We start from the raw sequence: 18,256 nt of genomic DNA on the forward strand, positions 1-18,256 counted from the left end.
TCATTGTCTGTTTAGGGTCAGAAAGGAAAACTGGGTCAGAGAGGAAAATCTGGAAGCAGAGGATCGCTGGTAAGGAGTAGATTTCTCTCTGGTCCTGTCTCTAGTCCACGACTGATTACGTTATCAGCCTTTTGTTTTGTCTACATTTCAGTCTTCATATATCACAGCATGCTGGATTTCGGGGAAATGCTTGGACATGACCTCATGTTTTCTAAAGGTTTTCATGGCTAATCTTCAAAACTTGACTGGAACAAAAACAACATAGACAAAATTGTCATAGTTTGCTAATGTTCAAATCAGAGTTTGGTTGTGCATCTCACCTTGATTTCAATGGCACTGTTTGTCAGACGTCACTTATGTAGCATCAGCTTTTTAGAAACCTAAACCAACTCATGAGCGGGTTTCAGAAGATATAAATCATAATGTATCAAGCAATATAAGCCACAATCTTTACACATAAGCATATTATTATACAACATTAATTTCTTTCACCATATCATCATTATTTAGCCTACTTTGACATAGGCCTAATGTAAAAACAATTTTGAAAGACTTGGAATCTACAAAGGCTTACTGTAGATTCAATCAGTTCAGCGTGATAACTGACACCTACATAGCAGATGATTGTTTTAATTTAGGCGATATGTCAGAGGTGTAACTGCGTTGGAGCTGTGAAATTGGTGAGTGGCTGCGCTTGTGGCCATTTCCACTAAGCCACACCCATCCAACTTACATTAGAAGTTCAGACCAAGAAAGTGTAAGGTATATAGAAATAATGACACTCAAATATAAAATCATTAAACAAAAACATGTTGATTTCTATCAGCCTAATTGAGTTGTAGATCACAGTGCCTTGCAAAATTATTCATTTCTCCTATTTTGTTTCATTACAACCTGTAATTTAAATCGATTTTTATTTGGATTTCATGTAATGGACATACACATAATAGTCCAAATTGGTGAAGTGAAATTCAAATAAATATTCAACAAAAAAAAATGAAAAGTGGTGCATGTATGTGTGTTCACCCCCTTTGCTATGAAGCCCCTAAATAAGATCTGGTGCAACCAATTACCTTCAGAAGTCACATAATTAGTTAAATAAAGTCCACCTGTGTGCAATCTTAAGTGTCACATGATCTCTGTATATATACACCTGTTCTGAAAGGCCCCAGAGTCTGCAACACCACTAAGCAAGGGGCACCACTAAGCAAGCGGCACTATGAAGACCCAGGATCTCTCCAAACAGGTCAGGGACAAAGTTGTGGAGAAGTACAGATCAGGGTTGTGTTATAAAACATATCTGAAACTTTTGAACATCCCACGGAGCACCCTTATTAAATCCATTATTAAAAAATGGAAAGAATATGGCCCCACAACAAACCTGCCAAGAGAGGGCCGCCCACCAAAACTCACGGACCATGCAAGAAGGGCATTAATCAGAGGCAAAAAAAGAGACCAAATATAACCCTAAAGGAGCTGCAAAGCTCCACAGCGGAGATTGGAGTATCTGTCCATAGGACCACTTTAAGCAGTACACTCCACAGAGCTGGGCTTTACGGAAGAGTGGCCCGAAAAAAAGCCATTGCTTAATAAAGAAAAAAAATAAGCAACACGTTTGGTGTTCGCCAAAAGGCATGTGGGAGACTCCCCAAACATATGGAAGAAGGTACTCTGCTCAGATGAGACAAAAATTTTGCTTTTTGGCCATCAAGGAAAATGCTATGTCTGGCGCAAACCCAACACCTCACATCACCCTGAGAAAACCATCTCCACAATGAAGCATGGTGGTGGCAGCATCATGCTGTGGGGATGTTTTTCATCAGCAGGGACTGGGAAACTGGTCAGAATTGAAGGAATGATGGATGGGGCTAAATACAGGGAAATTCTTGAAGGAAACCTGTTTCAGTCTTCCAGAGATTTGAGACTGGGACAGAGGTTCACCTTCCAGCAGGACAATGACCCTAAGCATACTGCTAAAGCAACACTCCAGTGGTTTAAGGGGAAACATTTAAGTGTCTTGGAATGGCCTCAATCCAATTGAGAATCTGTGGTTTGACTTAAAGATTGCTGTACACTAGCAGAACCCATCCAACTTGAAAGAGCTGGAGCAGTTTAGCCTTGAAGAATGGGCAAAAATCCCAGTGGCTAGATGTGCCAAGCTTATAGAGACATACCCCAAGAGACTTGCAGCTGTAATTGCTGCAAAAGGTGGCGCTACAAAGTATTGACTTTGGGGGGGTGAATAGTTTTGTAGTTATGCACGCTCAAGTTTTCAGTTTTTTTGTTTTATTTCTTGTTTGTTTCATAATAAAAAATATTTTGCATCTTCAAAGTGGTAGGCATGTTGTGTAAATCAAATGATACAAACCCCCCAAAAGGCAACAAAATAAGAAAAATGCCAAGGGGGATGAATACTTTCGCAAACCACTGTACATCTCGCATTCCAGTGTTCAAACTTATAGGCAAGGCTGCACGGGATTTCTACTAATGCGACTCCCTGTAGCCAATGGCAATCTCAGCTTTAGGTATAATGCCGAGATGTTGTTTTGACAGCTATAATGCAGTTCCGGCTAGCGCGTGTTAGCTAGCGCAAATCTGATTGAATCTTGCCCTTAGTCTTATATTCGGCTGTGCCATACCATTCCATTTTGGTGACAGATTTTCTTGATAATCAACTCTAAATTAAACAAAGTCAGCTAAATGCGGTAGCTTACCAGCCCACCTTCACGCCGCATTTTCCCATTTGCACATAATTGAGGGGTTTCATGTGCACAATTTTTTTCACATTTCTGTTTTTTCATCAGAAATGAATACTTAGGGGTCCTTTATGTGGGTGTAAAATGTTACTGTTCTCAGATTTTTCATTCATAGATTTTAGATATACAGTTGAAGTCAGAAGTTTACATACACTTAGGTTAGAGTCATTAAAACTCGTTTTTCAACCACTCCACAAATTTCTTGTTAACAAGCTATAGTTTTGGCAAGTCAGTTAGGACATCTACTTTGTGCATGACACAAGTCATTTTTCCAACAATTGTTTACAGACAGATTATTTCACTTATAATTCATTGTATCACAATTCCAGTGGGTCAGAAGTTTACATACACTAAGTTGACTGTGCCTTTAAACAACTTGGAAAATTCCAGAAAATGATGCCATGGCTGTAGAAGCTTCTTATAGGCTAATTGACATCATTTGAGTCAATTGAATGTGTACCTGTGGATGTATTTCAAGGCCTACCTTCAAACTCAGTGCCTTTTTCCTTGACATCATGGGACAATCAAAAGAAATCTGCCAAGACCTCAGAAAAATTGTAGACATCCACAATTCTGGTTCATCCTTGGGAGCAATTTCCAAATGCCTGAAGGTACCACGTTCATCTGTACAAACAATAGTACGCAAGTATAAACACCATGGGACCACACAGCCGTCATACCACTCAGGAAGGAGATGAATGTACTTTGGTGCGAAAAGTGCAAATCAATCCCAGAACAACAGCAAAGGACCTTGTGAAGATGCTGGAGGAAACCGGTACAAAAGTATCTATATCCACAGTAAAACGAGTCCTATATCGAAATGACCTGAAAGGCCGCTCAGCAAGGAAGAAGCCACTGCTCCAAAACCTCCATAAAAATGCCAGACTACAGTTTGCGACTGTACATGGGGACAAAGATCATACTTTTTGGAGAAATGTCCTCTAGTCTGATGAAACAAAAATAGAACTGTTTGGCCATAATGACCATCGTTATGTTTGGAGGAAAAAGGGGTAGGCTTGCAAGCCGAAGAACACAATCCCAATCGTGAAGCACAGGGGTGGCAGCATCATGTTGTGGGAGTGCTTTGCTGCAGGAGGGACTGGTGCACTTCACAGAATAGATGGCATCATGAGGGAGGAAAATAATGTGGATATATTGAAGCAACATCTCAAGACATCAGTCAGGAAGTTAAAGCTTGGTCGCAAATGGGTCTTCCAAATGGACAATGACCCCACGCATACTTCCAAAGTTGTGGCAAAATGGCTTTAGGACAACAAAGTCAAGGTATTGGAGTGGCCATCACAAAGCCCTGACCTCAATCCTATAGATAATGTGTGGGCAGAACTGAAAAAGTGTGTGTGCAAGGAGGCCTACAAACCTGACTCCGTTACACCAGCTCTGTCAGGAGGAATGGGCCAAAATTCACCCAACTTATTGTGGGAAGCTTGTGGAAGGCTACCCAAAACGTTTGACCAAAGTTAAACAATTTAAAGGCAATGCTACCAAATACTAATTGAGTGTATGTAAACTTCTGACCCACTGGGAATGGGATGAAAGAAAGAAAAACTGAAATAAATAATTCTCTCTACTATTATTCTGACATTTCACATTCTTAAAATAAGGTGGTGATCCTAACTGACCTAAGACAGGGAATTCTTACTAGGATTAAATGTCAGGAATTGTGAAAAACTGAGTTTAAGTGATTTTGGCTAAGGTGTATGTAAACTTCTGACTTCAACTGTATATCTCACAGCCACACAACTACTATATATCCGTTCGTATCATGCATATTTTACATTTTTGTATATTATTTTTAATATGGACTTCACATATGTTTCATTTGTACAGTTCTTTATTAAAATTTTAAAAAATCACATTTGACTGTATAAAACCTTGTACTTAACCTGGTTACATTAATAGTCGGCCATATTAATTATAAGATTCCTGTGATATCACACCAAAAACTTGACAGGGCTTACTCACACATTTGGTGCTGATGGCGCATTCTCCCTTTTTCTTCAACCTTCTTGCTTATTTTGTTTTTCTTCTTCCTCAGGGTGTGGTTGGTCTCCATGGCCCGAGAGGCATGGTGGGGCGAGAGGGGCTGGAGGGCGTGCCAGGCGTAGACGGAGTCTCAGGGAGGGACGGGTCCAAAGGCATGCCAGTGAGTAGAGTGTGTGGAGAGAGAGTGCATTACCACTTCTGGAAATGTTTGGTAAGAGCAGCACATTATAAAAATACAACAGTTCACGGAATTCTAATTCTTAGCTGTCAATGGTAAAGCAATGTGCTAGCCATGATTAAGAAGACTGCACCTAACTTAGAACCAATTAGTCCTCAGCAGTTAGAATACAATGCATGTAGTAAAGCAATGGTATACCGTGTAGTAAAGCAAAATTACACATTCATATTGCCAAAGAAAAATGGTTGAACAATTCACCAAGACACAAGAAAAACATTTGGGAACATTTATGAGAATTTGTAAGTAATTAGACAATGATTAACTTAATAACTAGTTGAGTCATGATGGCAGAAATGAGTCAAACGAACTAGATGGTAACTTTACAAGTAAAGTTGTGGGGCTCTTTTAAAGTACTTTTATGGTAGTAGAAGAAGTTAAAAAATGTGTAATTATATTATTTGAATAGTGAAATAATTTCAATCGCCCATCGTAGTCTGTAGTGGTCAGTAGTTTTGGACAGTAGTTGTGGTCAATAGTTGTGTGGTTGTGGTCAGTAGTTGTGTGGTTTTGTGGTCACTATTTGTGTGGTTGTGGTCAGTAGTTGTGTGGTTGTTGGTTAGAAGTTGTGGTCAGGAGTTGTGGTAAGTAGTTGTGTTGTGGTCAGTAGTTGTGTTGTAGAGAGTAGTTGTTGTCAGTAGTTGTGTGGTCAGTTGCTGTGCGGTTGTGGCAAGTAGATGTCTTTCTCAGTAGTTGTGTGGTCAATAGTTGTGTTGTGTGGTCAGAAGTTGTGTTGTCAATAGTTGTGTTATTGTGGTCAGTAGTTGTGTGGTTAAGGTCAGTAGTTGTGGTTAGGTGTTGTGTTGTGGTCATTAGTTGTATGGTTCAGTAGTTTTGTGGTAAGTAGGTTTAGTCAGTAGTTGTGTGGTCAGTTGTGTGGTTGTGGTGAGTAGTTGTCTTTCTCAGTAGTTGTGTGGTCAATAGTTGTGTTGTGTGGTCAGTAGTTATGTGGTCAGTTGGTGTGTGGTTGTTGTCAGTAGTTGTTGTGTGCACAGTAGTTGTGGTCAGTAGGTGTGTTGTGGTCAGGTGTTGTGGTCAGTAGTTGTATGCTTTAGTCAGTAGTTGTGTGGTTATCAAAATCAAATCACATTTTATTGGTCACATACACATGGTTAGCATATGTTAATGCGAGTGTAGCAAAATGCTTGTGCAGTAATATCTAAACAGTAATCTAACAATTCCACAACAACTACCTAATACACACAAATCTAAAGGGATGGAATAAGAATATGTACATTCAAATATATGGATGACCGATGGCCGAGCGGCATAGGCAAGATGCAATAAATGGTATAAGATACAGTATTTACATATGAGATGAGTAATGTAAGATATGTAAACATTATTAAAGTGGCATTATTTAAAGTGACTAGTGATCAATGTTTTAAAGTGGCCAATGATTTGAGTCTGTACGTAGGCAGCTTCCTCTGAGTTAGTGATTGCTGTTCAACAGTCTGATGGCCTTGAGATAGAAGCTGTTTTTCAGTCTCTCGGTCCCAGCTTTGATGCACCTGTATTGACCTCGCCTCCTGGATGGTAGCAGGGTGAACAGGCAGTGGCTCGGGTGGTTGATGTCCTTGATGATCTTTTTGGCCTTCCTGTGACATTGGGTGCTGTAGGTGTCTTGGAGGGCAGATAGTTTGCCCCCAGTGATGAGTTGTGCAGACCGCACCACCCGCTGGAGAGCCTTGCGGATGAGGGTGGTGCAGTTGCCGTACCAGGCAGTGATACAGCCCAACATGATGCTCTCACTTGTGCATCTGTAAATATTTGTCAGGGTTTTAGGTGACAAGCCAAATTTCTTAAACCTCCTGAGGTTGAAGAGGCGCTGTTGCGCTTTCTTCACCACATTGTCTGTGTGGGTGGACCATTTCAGTTTGTCTGTGATGTGTACGCTGAGGAACTTAAAACTTTCCACCTTCTCCACTACTGTCCCGTCGATGTGGTTGGGGGGTGCTCCCTCTGCTGTTTCCTGAAGTCCACAATCATCTCCTTTGTTTTGTTGATGTTGAGTGACAGGTTATTTTCCTGACACCACATTCCGAGTGCCCTCACCTCCTCCCTGTAGACTGTCTCGTCAAGCCCACTACTGTTGTGTCGTCTGCAAACTTGGTGATTGAGTTGGAGGTGTGCATGGCCACGCAGTCATGGGTGAACAGGGAGTTCAGGAGGGGGCTGAGCACGCACCCTTGCGGGGCCCCAGTGTTGAGGGTCAACGAAGTGTAGATGTTGTTTCCTACCTTCACCACCTGGGGGCACCCCGTCAGAAATTCCAGGACCCAATTGCACAGGGTGGGGTTGAGAGAAGTTGAGTATTTGTGTTCAGTGGTTGTGGTCAGTAGTTGTGTGGTTGTGGTGAGTAGTTGTCTTTTTCAGGAGTTGTGTGGTCAATAGTTCTGCTGTGTGGTCAGTCGTTTTGTTCAGTGGTTGTGGTCAGTAGTTTGGTCAGTTGTTGTGTGGTTGTGGTCAGTACTTGTCTTTGTCAGTAGTTGTGTGGTCAATAGTGTTTGTGGTCAGTGTTTCTTTTGTTTGTGGTCAGTAGGTTTGTTGTTTAGTAGTTGTGTGCTCACTATTTGTGTGGTTGTGGTCAGTAGTGTGGTTCTTGCTAGTAGTTGAGGTCAATAGTTATGTGGTCGTGGTTAGGAATTGTGGTCAGTAGATGTGGTCAGTAGTTGGGGTAAGTAGTTGTGGTGTGGTCAGTAGTTGTGTGGTTAGTAGCTGTGTGGTTGTTGTCAGTAGTTCTGGGGTTGTGGTCTGTTGTAGTGGTGTTGTTGTCAGTAGTTGTCTTTTTCAGTAGTTGTAGTAGCTGATGTAAATAGAGTCATAAGCATACCTAGACACACTGGCTTTACTCAAGGCCAGTGGCATATCATTAGTAAAGATTGAAAAAAGTTCTACCTGGATTATGTTTGAGAGACTTCCATTAAAGATCACCCTCTGTGTTCTGTTAGACAGGTAACCCTTTATCCATAATATAGCAGGGGGTGTAAAGCCATAACACATACGTTTTTCCATCAGCAGACTATGATGGATAATGTCAAAAGCCGCATTGAAGTCTAACAAAACAGCTCCCACAATCTTTTTATCGTAATTTTCTCTCAGGCAATCATCAGCCATTTGTATAAGTGCTGTGCTTGTCGAATGTCCTTCCCTATAAGCATGCCAAAAGTACGTTGTCAATTTGTTTACTATAAAATAGCATTGTATCTGGTCAAACACTATTTTGTTCAGACGTTATCCAAAGGGTTGGTAACAGGCTGATTGGTCAGCTATTTCAGCCAGTAAAGGGGGCTTTACTATTCTTGGGTAGCGGAATTATCCTGAACAAAAAAATGAATGCAACATGCAACAATTTCTCAGATTTTGCTGAGTTACAGTTCATATAAGGGAATCAGTCAATTGAAATAAATGCATTAGGCCCTAATTTATGGATTTCACATGACTGGGCAAGGGCGAAGCCAGTGGTGAGCCTGGGAGGGCATAGGCCCACCCACTTGAGAGCCAGGCCGACCCACTGGGAAGCCAGGCCCAGCCAATCGGAATGAGTTTTTCCCCACAAAAGGGCTTTATTACAGACAGAAAAACCCCTCTGCACCCCCCTTTTTGCGCATATGGAACATTTCTGCAATCTCTTATTTCAGCTCATGAAACATGGGACCAGCACTTTACATGTTGCGTTTATATTTTTGTTCAGTGTAATTTTGCTTCCCTCCAGGTCTGAGGGCATACACTTTCTAGTAGGCTTAGATTGAAGTTATGGCAAATAGGAATGGCAATATCGTCTGCTATTATCCTCAGTAATTTTCCATCCAAGTTGTCAGACTCCGGTGCTTTGTCAGACGAGCTAAATGCCTTTTATGCTCGCTTCAAGGCACGCATTACACTGAACCATGCATGAGAGCACCAGCTGTTCCGGACAACTGTATGATCACGCTCTCCGTAGCCGATGTAAGAACTTTAAACAGGTTAACATTGATAAGGTCTTGGGGCCAGACGGATTGCCAAGACGCATACTCAGAGCATGTGCTGACCAGTTGGCAAATATCTTCACTGACATTTTCAACCTCCTCCTGACTCAATCTGTAATCCCCACGTTTCAAGCAGACCACCATAGTACCTGTGCCCAAGAATGCCAACGTAACCTGTCTAAATTACTATTGCCCTGTAGCACTCACATCTGTAGCCATGAAACCCTTTGAAAGGCTGGTCATGGCTCACATCAACACCATCATCCCAGACACCCTGGACCCACTCCAATTTGCATACCGCCCCACAGATCCACAGATGACACCATCTCTATTGCACTCCACAATGCCCTTTCACATCTGGACAAAAGGAAAATCAGCGTTCAATACCATAGTGCCCACAAAGCTCATCACTAAGCTAAGGACCCTGGGACTAAACACCTCCCTCTGCAACTGGATTCTGGACTTCCTGACGGGCCACCCCCAGGTGGTAAGGGTAGGCAACAACACATCTGCCTCGCTGATCCTCAACACAGGGGCCCCTCAGGGGTGCGTGCTTAGTCTCCTCCTGTAATCCCTGTTCACCCATGACTGCATGGCCAAGAACGACTCCAACACCATCATTAAGTTTGCTGACGACACAACAGTGGTAGGCCTGATCCCCGACAACGTTGAGCCAGCCTATAGGGAGGTGGTCAGAGACCTGGCAGTGTAGTGCCAGGACCACAACCTCTCCCTCAATGTGAGCAAGACAAAGGAGATGATCGTGGACTACTGGAAAAGGAGAGTCAAACAGGCCCCCATTAACATCGACGGGGCTGTAGTGGAGCGGGTCAAGAGTTTCATGTTCCTTGGTGTCCACATCACCAACAAACTATCATGGTCCAAACACACCAAAACAGTCGTGAAGAGGGCACAACAGCACCTTTTCCCCCAAAGGAGACTGAAAAGATTTGGCATGGGTTCCCAGATCTTCAAAAAGTTCAACAGCTGCACCATCGAGAGCATCCTGACCATTTGCTTCACCGCCTGGTATGGCAACTGCTCGGCATCCCACCGTAAGGCGCTGCAGAGGGTAGTGCGCACGGCCCAGTACATCGCTGGGGCCAAGCTTCCTGCCATCCAGGACCGATACAGTAGGCGGTGTCAGAGGAAAGCCCGTATAATTGTCAGAGACCCCAGTCACCCAAGTTATAGACTGTTTTCTCTGCTACCACACGGCAAGGCCGTTATTGTAAATACAATTTGTTCTTAACTGACTTGCCAACTTAAATAAAATGTAAATATAAAAAAAGATGGGGCTCATCCTTCGCATTCTTCACAATAAGAATACCCCATGAATATTAATGATAAACAGGACAATACAGTACAAAAAATCTACTCTCTCTCTCTCTCTCTGTAGGGCGAGCATGGTGACGATGGTGAGTTCGGTCTCCTTGGCAAAGCTGGTTACCGTGGAAAAGTCGGCGGGCTGGGACTGCCGGGCGATATGGGAACCTTCGGACCAAAGGTACTGTAAGAGAGATGGAAATTGTGTAGTTGAGTGTATGGAGGAAGGGTTTTCATCAGGGTGTAAACATAGGCTAAGGATAATTGAATGACAATTCCAATTCAATAATTGTAAAATCGTCATTAAATCCTATTCGATTCATCCCCTGAATTGACTGAATTAAAAGGTCATTAAGCTCAACTTAAAGAATGTCTTGATTCTAAAAACATTTATGGAACGTTATTGTAGAGTAATAGGCACCTACTCCATACTACTATTCTTCATGTCAGTTGGCTCTATGTGATTTCTTCTCCCAGGGTGAAAGGGGCCTCCCAGGCCAGACAGGACCCTCAGGGAAGAGAGGCTTTAAGGGTGGGATGGGACTGCCAGGGCCACAGGGGGACCAGGGGCCCAAAGGACAACCTGTAAGTTTCAGCCAACTAACATGTATATAGATTAATATTGACATTGATGATACTGGTAATGCTCACATAGCGTGGTTCCTATATTAGCTTACTTCTGTTTTCTGATGTAGGTCTATTGGTGGACGTTGTTGTCCCCCATTGTTGGGGCCACATTCTAACTGCTGTGTCTGCTCTGTTCCAGGGTGATACAGGAGAACCAGGTTTTCCAGGGATACTGGGAGTGTTTGGACCTACAGTGAGTTCATACACACATGCACATGTCAGGCAGCCCAGGGGTATATGTAATGTAGCCGAACTACAGCACCTACTGTATGTGTGTGTGTATGTATATGTGTGTATATATACATACATACATACATACATACATACATACACACACACACACACACACACACACACACACACACACACACACACACACACACACACACACACACACACACACACACACACACACACACATATACACACACACACACACACAGTAGGTGCTGTAGTTCGGCTACATGTGTATATATGTATATGTATATGTATATATATACATATACATATATACATATATATATACATATATATATATATATACATATACATACATATATATACACATATATATATATATACATATATATATATATACATATACATACATATATATACATATATATATATATATATATATATATATATATATATATATATATATATATATATATATATATATATATATATGTGTGTGTATATATATATATATATATGTGTATGTATGTGTGTGTGTGTGTGTGTGTATATGTATGTGTGTGTGTGTATATGTATATGTGTGTGTGTATATATATATATGTGTGTGTGTATATGTATATGTGTATGTATATATATATATATGTGTGTATATGTGTATATATATATGTATATATATATATATATATATATATATATATATATATTATACAAGAAATGCACAAAAAAAGTCCTTAATGTTCATGAAAACAGTTGAGTTTGCAAAAAACAGTGTCCTTCCACCGCCAGTAGATGGCGGCCTCGTACCACACAGTCCAGTTCAGATCTTAAGATAGCTTGGTGGGACAACCACATAAAGTAAGCTCCAAAAGTGTTTTTGTTGCTTTGGTTGTGCACTTAGGATTTGAAATGATACAATGATTGAGGTTAAAGTACAGACTTTCATCTTTCATTTGAGGTTATTTTCACCCTTATCTGGTGAACCACTTAGAAATTACAGCACTTTTTGTACATATTCCCCCCATTTTAGGGGACCTAAAGTATTGGGACAAATTCACATATATGCGTATTAAAGTAGTCAAACGTTTAGTATTTGTATTCAGCAGCTACTCTTCCTTGGGTCCAGCAAAAATAAGGCAATTATACATTTTAAAAACATTACAATACATTCATAACAGAATTCACAACATTAACCTGTCTGGGAAACGTGGGACGCTTGCGTCCCACCCTAGTCAACAGCCAGTGGAATCGCGTCGCGCTTAATACAAATACCTCATAAATGCTATAACTTCAATTTCTCAAACATATGACTATTTTACACCATTTTATAGATACACCTCTCCTGAATCGAACCACGTTGTCCGATTTCAAAAAGGCTTTACAGCAAAAGCAAAACATTAGATTAGGTTAGGAGAGTACCCTGCCAAAAAAAAACACACTGCCATTTTCAAAGCAACTAGCATGCATCACAAATACCCAAAACACAGCTAAATGCAGCACTAACCTTTGACAATCTTCATCAGATGACACTCCGAGGACATCATGTTACACAATACATGCATTTTTTGTTCGATAAAGTTCATATTTATATATAAAAACAGCCTTTTACATCGGCGCATCGGGGGGGAGTGTAATACATGTGTTGCACATGACGTTATACTGATTTTATAAATGTTTGTCATTGATGTTTCCAGGGGCCTCCAGGTGACTTGGGACCAAAAGGCATACAGGGACCAAAAGGGCCACAGGGCACAATGGTAAGTAGAGGCCTTTTGTAGACCAGTAATTTCCGGCATGCTAGCTCTACCAAACCTGGGATCAAGTAGTATTTGTTTTCTTTCAAATAATTTTAGGTTTAGTTTCCCGGACACAGCTCAAGCCTAGTCCAAGATGAAAAAGAACTCTGGAGGAAGGGTTTTTGAGTTTGCTTTTTAGTCTAGGACTAGGCTTAATCTGTTTGATTTAGCCTGCCTTAAGTGCCAGAGGGGCTGGGTTTGCACTTTTGGGACTATTCTGTGATCGGTTTATTGATTGCACACACAGGAGAAGGCTTTGTCTGAAACATCTGTGTGAAAAAGTATTTCCCTTGCTGCTGCTAGAGAAAATACATTAAAACAGCATAAAGAAGATATTGTACTATGTCTACATTGTGTGCGAGCATACCCTCTTGAACACTTTATTGGTTATACCATGTACGAGCACAGATTTTTTCAAACCGATGTCAGTTAGCGCAATTGTACCTTGGTCTCTTTTGAAAGAAAAATAAGCTATTTGAACCCAGGTCAGGGACAGTATGCATAAAATATCTTATATTCTTAACAATACTCTAAAATAGTGCTACACATTTTTACCAAGAAATTTCAATTAAGATACAATTCATAAAGTTGCCCGGAATATTAAGAACTATTTTTTGACTACAGTAGTAACACACAAGTTTCTTCAAAACTACTCAGGAGGTGTTTAGCAAGTACATATTGGTGTAATCACTGCAGAAAAATAAAAACTTCCCCAGCAGAAAAATATGTTGGTCACTGTCTTGCACATGTCATAAGCCTTGTTTACACCTTGCGCTATCATGTGGGTTTCTTGATCTGATCATTATTATTCAATCACTATCTGATCAAGGTTTGTTGCGTTAGCACATGGTATTAAAATGTGTCTCTAATTTGTCCACAGTGTCAGCATTGTGACCACATTTCCTTGTATGGAAATAATTTCACAAATCTTTTTCAAAAGAATATTTATTTTAAGACATATTAACGCCATGAGTCAATGGTGCCACCTGTCAATGATTTTAGAGGGCAGGATAATATTGTTCTTACAGAAGAACAATATCTCCATGTTTTATTATTTTGAACAGCTGATGCAGTTGCATTTGTATAAATAATTTGGAGTTAGAATATTACACCACCTCTACTATCTACTTCTATGTCTGTTCACAACTCTTGATGGTTCAGTTAATGATATTTAAAAACATCACTAATCTGAAAATGGAATAGGCACAACGTCAGAGTCATGTCTTGGGTATAAAGCTATTTTTGATGTATTTTATTTTACCTTTATTTAACTAGGTTAGCCTTCCCTGTAGCTCAGTTGGTAGAGCATGGTGTTTGCAACGCCAGGGTTGTGGGTTCGATTCCCACAGGGGGCCAGCACAGAAAAAAAATGTATGAAATTGGATGAAATGTATGCATTCACTACTGTAAATCGCTCTGGATTAGAGCGTCTGCTAAATGCCTAAAATGTAAATGTAATGCAAGTCAGTTAAGAACACCTTTTTATTTACAATGACTCAGTAATCCATTCTTTCTGGGAATGCTATAAAGCCCCCAAATTATGGGACAGAGCTAGAAAGTTGTCTGTCAGAAGTATTACAATGTAAACTTACTTTTAATCCGTCTATCTGCATATTTCAAGACATGGCATATGGTGGTGTAGTGAGATACCCAATGGGCTGGACAATACCTCACTGATCTTGAAAAAAATGTGTGGAAATCAATCCGCTATCATTAACACAATATGATTTATTATTGAAATATTTAAATTGCCTGGGCGACCGAGAAAAACAAATTGGTACAATTTAAGGCCACATGGCAAATAATAATGCAAGCACTAGGGATGGGGTCTCGGCAGATGAGATGTTGCCGTTGTTTGTGTGCGTCTGAAAGTTGTTGTTCTTATTTGTATGTTTGTATTTGGTGTGAGATTTTTTTTAATGAAAATGCAAAAAGCACATACAGTTCTTCGTCTGTAGGGCTCAATTATGATTTAAATGTCTAGATCCGTCTACACTTGTAAGATATCCAGACACAATGCATTCCCGACTGCCTCTGGAGTCTTTTAATCGTCTACACCAGTCTAAAAATGTGGGCACAATCAGAATGTGGACAAAATCAGGAACAAAGGACACATGTTAGCACCAGATATAAACAGGGCTATAGATTGACGGGAACTCATCACTCTCTTCCTCTTTCCTTCCATCTCCAGGGCAGAGGTGGAGTAATGGGTCCGATGGGGATTATTGGGCCCGATGGAAGTCCAGTAAGTATTTTACCCATATCAATTAAACAATATTTATTTAGGTATGGCTGCTTGCTTCATCATTCTGACTATACACGTATCTCCTCAGGGCCCTAAAGGAGACAAGGGGAGCCGTGGAGAGATGGTAAGTACTTCAGTGCTCAAACCCCCCTAACTACTATACCTACTCTGGAATCCAAGGTCAATTTTAGTATTGTTTCACTTCACTGATTCAGTCTGCTCCAATAACGACACATTTGGTCCTTTGCTGAGGGCAGCCCTCCTCTGGTGAGGGCCATTTAGGTCCTAATATGAGCTCATGGTATAGGCCCAACCTTATTACAATTGATCCGTTTTAACAGATTAGCATTGTATCCAAAAATCAACATAGTAGTTACTATGTAAGATACTTTTATATGTCACATGCACTTACTCAAGCCTTTATTAAGACTACTGAAATGGCAGTGTACAATCTGGAATGACACTCTCAGTAACAGCTGTACAAAATAACTGAATGCAAACCACGCCCCAAATATTCTAATGAGCCCCCGCCGCTACATTATCAAGTAGAACAGAATAAAACACTCACCCGATCTAACACATTAGGGGCCAGTGTGGGCTTCCCCATTTGGCCCATGCTATGTTACCCACCTAATAATTGGCCCAGCATGTGCTAGCACATGTTAAGCTGGTGTGGGCTAGCCTGTGCTGGACTAGTGTTGGCCAGCCAATGTTAGGCTGCTGGAGCTAGTCCATGCCCACAGAATGTCCAACAGGGCCAATGTGGTCCTGTTTTCTGGGTATTGTCCACTTGCAGCTCTGTAGTCTTTTTAAAGGCTTATGTAAGCGCGTGAGACAATAAAAAAGCTATTGATAATATCAAATGTTGTTGAGTCAACATTTTCATTACAATATCTAATTGTTCTTCTCAGCATGTTGAAAGAAAAAAGAAAAATAATCTAGAATGTTTAAACAGGCATTTTACAGCATTCTTGTCACTTAAAAATTTAATTTTCCTACCAGGCCCCTATCATGTGGAATAATCTCCAAGTAATGTTTCATTTGGATGTTGTCACGACTTCCGCCGAAGTCAGCTCCTCTCCTTGTTCAGGCAGCATTCGGCGTTCGACGTCACCGGCCTTCTAGCCATCACCGCTTCATTTTTCATTGTTCCATTTGTTTTGTCTTGTTTCCAGCACACCTGGTTTACATTCCCTAATTACACTGCTATATATTCCTCTGTTCCCCCTCCATGTCTTTGTGTGGAATTGTTTCCATGATCCGTGTTTATTTCACAAAGTATGTTTATTTGGTAAACTATAGCTTTTGTGACTGTTTTCGTGCTTTGCACTTTTGCCATTTTTGCTGGAGGTTTTGACGCAGTTGCGTCCGTCTGCTGTTTGCGCCTGCCTAAATAAAGTGTGCGCCTGTTCACAACTCTCTGCTCTCCTGCACCTGACTTTGCTACCAGTACGCACACCCGTGACACCACCTTTCATTTTCCATTTGTTTTGTCTTGTTTTCCCACACACCTGGTATTAATTCTCTCATTACATGTCGTGTATTTAACCCTCTGTTCCCCCCATGTCTGTGTGCGTAATTGTTTATTGTCAGGTTGGCACTCTCCCGGCTGGATTGCGCCGGGTTATATTTTACACCCGTGCTTTTTGACATCCTGTACTTTGTACTTTGTACTTTTGTACTTGTTCTGAGGGCATTTGTTTTTGTGACGCGGTTGCGTTCTATTCATATATTGCCTCAGTAAAGTGCCTTGTCCACTCATCTCTGCTCTCCTGCGCCTGACTTCCAATGCACACCTTGACAGATGTGGTGTTGTCTCTGGGTCAGTTTAAGAGAAAGGCTAGGGATTTTTATATTTATAAATGTCACGTTCTGACCATAGAAAGCTTTTATTTTCTATGGTAGAGTAGGTCAGGGGGTTTTGTCTAGTTTCTGTATTTCTATGTGGGGTTCTAGTTTCTGTAATTCTATGTTGTTTTTTTGGGATGATCTCCAATTAGAGGCAACTGGTCATCGTTGTCTCTAATTGGGGATCATATTTAAGTTGTTGGTTTTCCCACTAGGTTTTGTGGGAGATTATTTTGAGTAAGTGTGTGTTGCACCTCTTCATCACAGTTTCTTGTTTTGTTTGAGTTTATTTGTATGTCTTGCATAGTTTCACAGTTTAAATAAAATGTGGAACGATCCACACGCTGCGCCTTGGTCCCATTCTTCAGACATACGTGACAGAATCTCCCACCACCAAAGGATCAAGCAGCGTGGTCAGGACAAATGGACATGGGAGGAAATCCTGGACGGGAAAGGACCCTGGAGGCAGGCCAAGGAGTATCGCCGTCCGAAGGAAGAGATTAAAGCAGCTAGAGCAGAGCGGCGACGATACGAGGAACTAGCACGGCAACGACGGAAGCACGAGAGGCAGCCCCAGTAAAACATTTTGGGGGGGCACATGGGTTGGTTGGCGAAACCGAGGGGTGAGTCTGAGAGCGAAGAGGAATATTGGGAGAGACTGAGCGAGGAGTACTGTGAGATAGTGGAGGAGGGTGATGAGAGAGAGAGAGCTGTTGGTTTGGCGTAGTATGTACGGCATTTTCCCTGAGGAGCATGTTAGCCGTCAGATGCCACCTGAGTCAGCTCCCCGTACTCATCCCAAGAAGTGTGTTAAAGTTCTGGTACAAAGGAGGCCGGCTATACGCACCATGTCTCCAGTGCGCATTCACAGCCCAGTACGTCCTGTGCCAACTCGCCGTACTCACCGTGGGGAGCGTGTGACCTGTCAGGCACCATGTTTTGCGGTGATGCGCACGGTGTCTCCAGTGCGCATTCACAGCCCAGTGCGTCCTGTGCCAGCGCCCCGTACTTTTGGGGCTAAAGTGAGCATCCAGCCAGGACGGATTGTGCCAGCACTAAGCTCCAGACCTCCAGTGCACCTCCACAGCCCAGTACGCCCTGTTCCTGCTCCTCGCACTCGCCCTGAAGTGTGTGTCACCAGTCTGGGGCCACCTGTCCCGGCTCCATGCACTAGGCCTTCAGTGAGTCTCTCCAGTCGGGAGTGTCCTGTTCCTGCTCCCCGCACTCGCCCTGAGGTGCATGTTACCAGTCTGGCA

The 18,256-nt window shown here is 41.7% G+C and overlaps 1 protein-coding gene across 1 annotated transcript in view; it reads left to right on the top strand.

Annotated features, from left to right (window-relative positions):
* col27a1a (collagen, type XXVII, alpha 1a) overlaps positions 1–18,256 on the top strand; it is a 292,078-nt gene that overhangs the window by 261,009 nt on the left and 12,813 nt on the right. The window contains exons 46-53 of the mRNA XM_029708455.1: positions 16–69; positions 4,813–4,920; positions 10,363–10,470; positions 10,767–10,874; positions 11,056–11,109; positions 12,806–12,868; positions 15,099–15,152; positions 15,241–15,276. Of these exons, the coding sequence (XP_029564315.1) occupies positions 16–69; positions 4,813–4,920; positions 10,363–10,470; positions 10,767–10,874; positions 11,056–11,109; positions 12,806–12,868; positions 15,099–15,152; positions 15,241–15,276 (585 nt within the window). The remainder of the gene's footprint in view (positions 1–15; positions 70–4,812; positions 4,921–10,362; positions 10,471–10,766; positions 10,875–11,055; positions 11,110–12,805; positions 12,869–15,098; positions 15,153–15,240; positions 15,277–18,256) is intronic.

This window comes from Salmo trutta, chromosome 23 (assembly GCF_901001165.1).
Source record: "Salmo trutta chromosome 23, fSalTru1.1, whole genome shotgun sequence".
NCBI classification, from domain to species: domain Eukaryota; kingdom Metazoa; phylum Chordata; class Actinopteri; order Salmoniformes; family Salmonidae; genus Salmo; species Salmo trutta.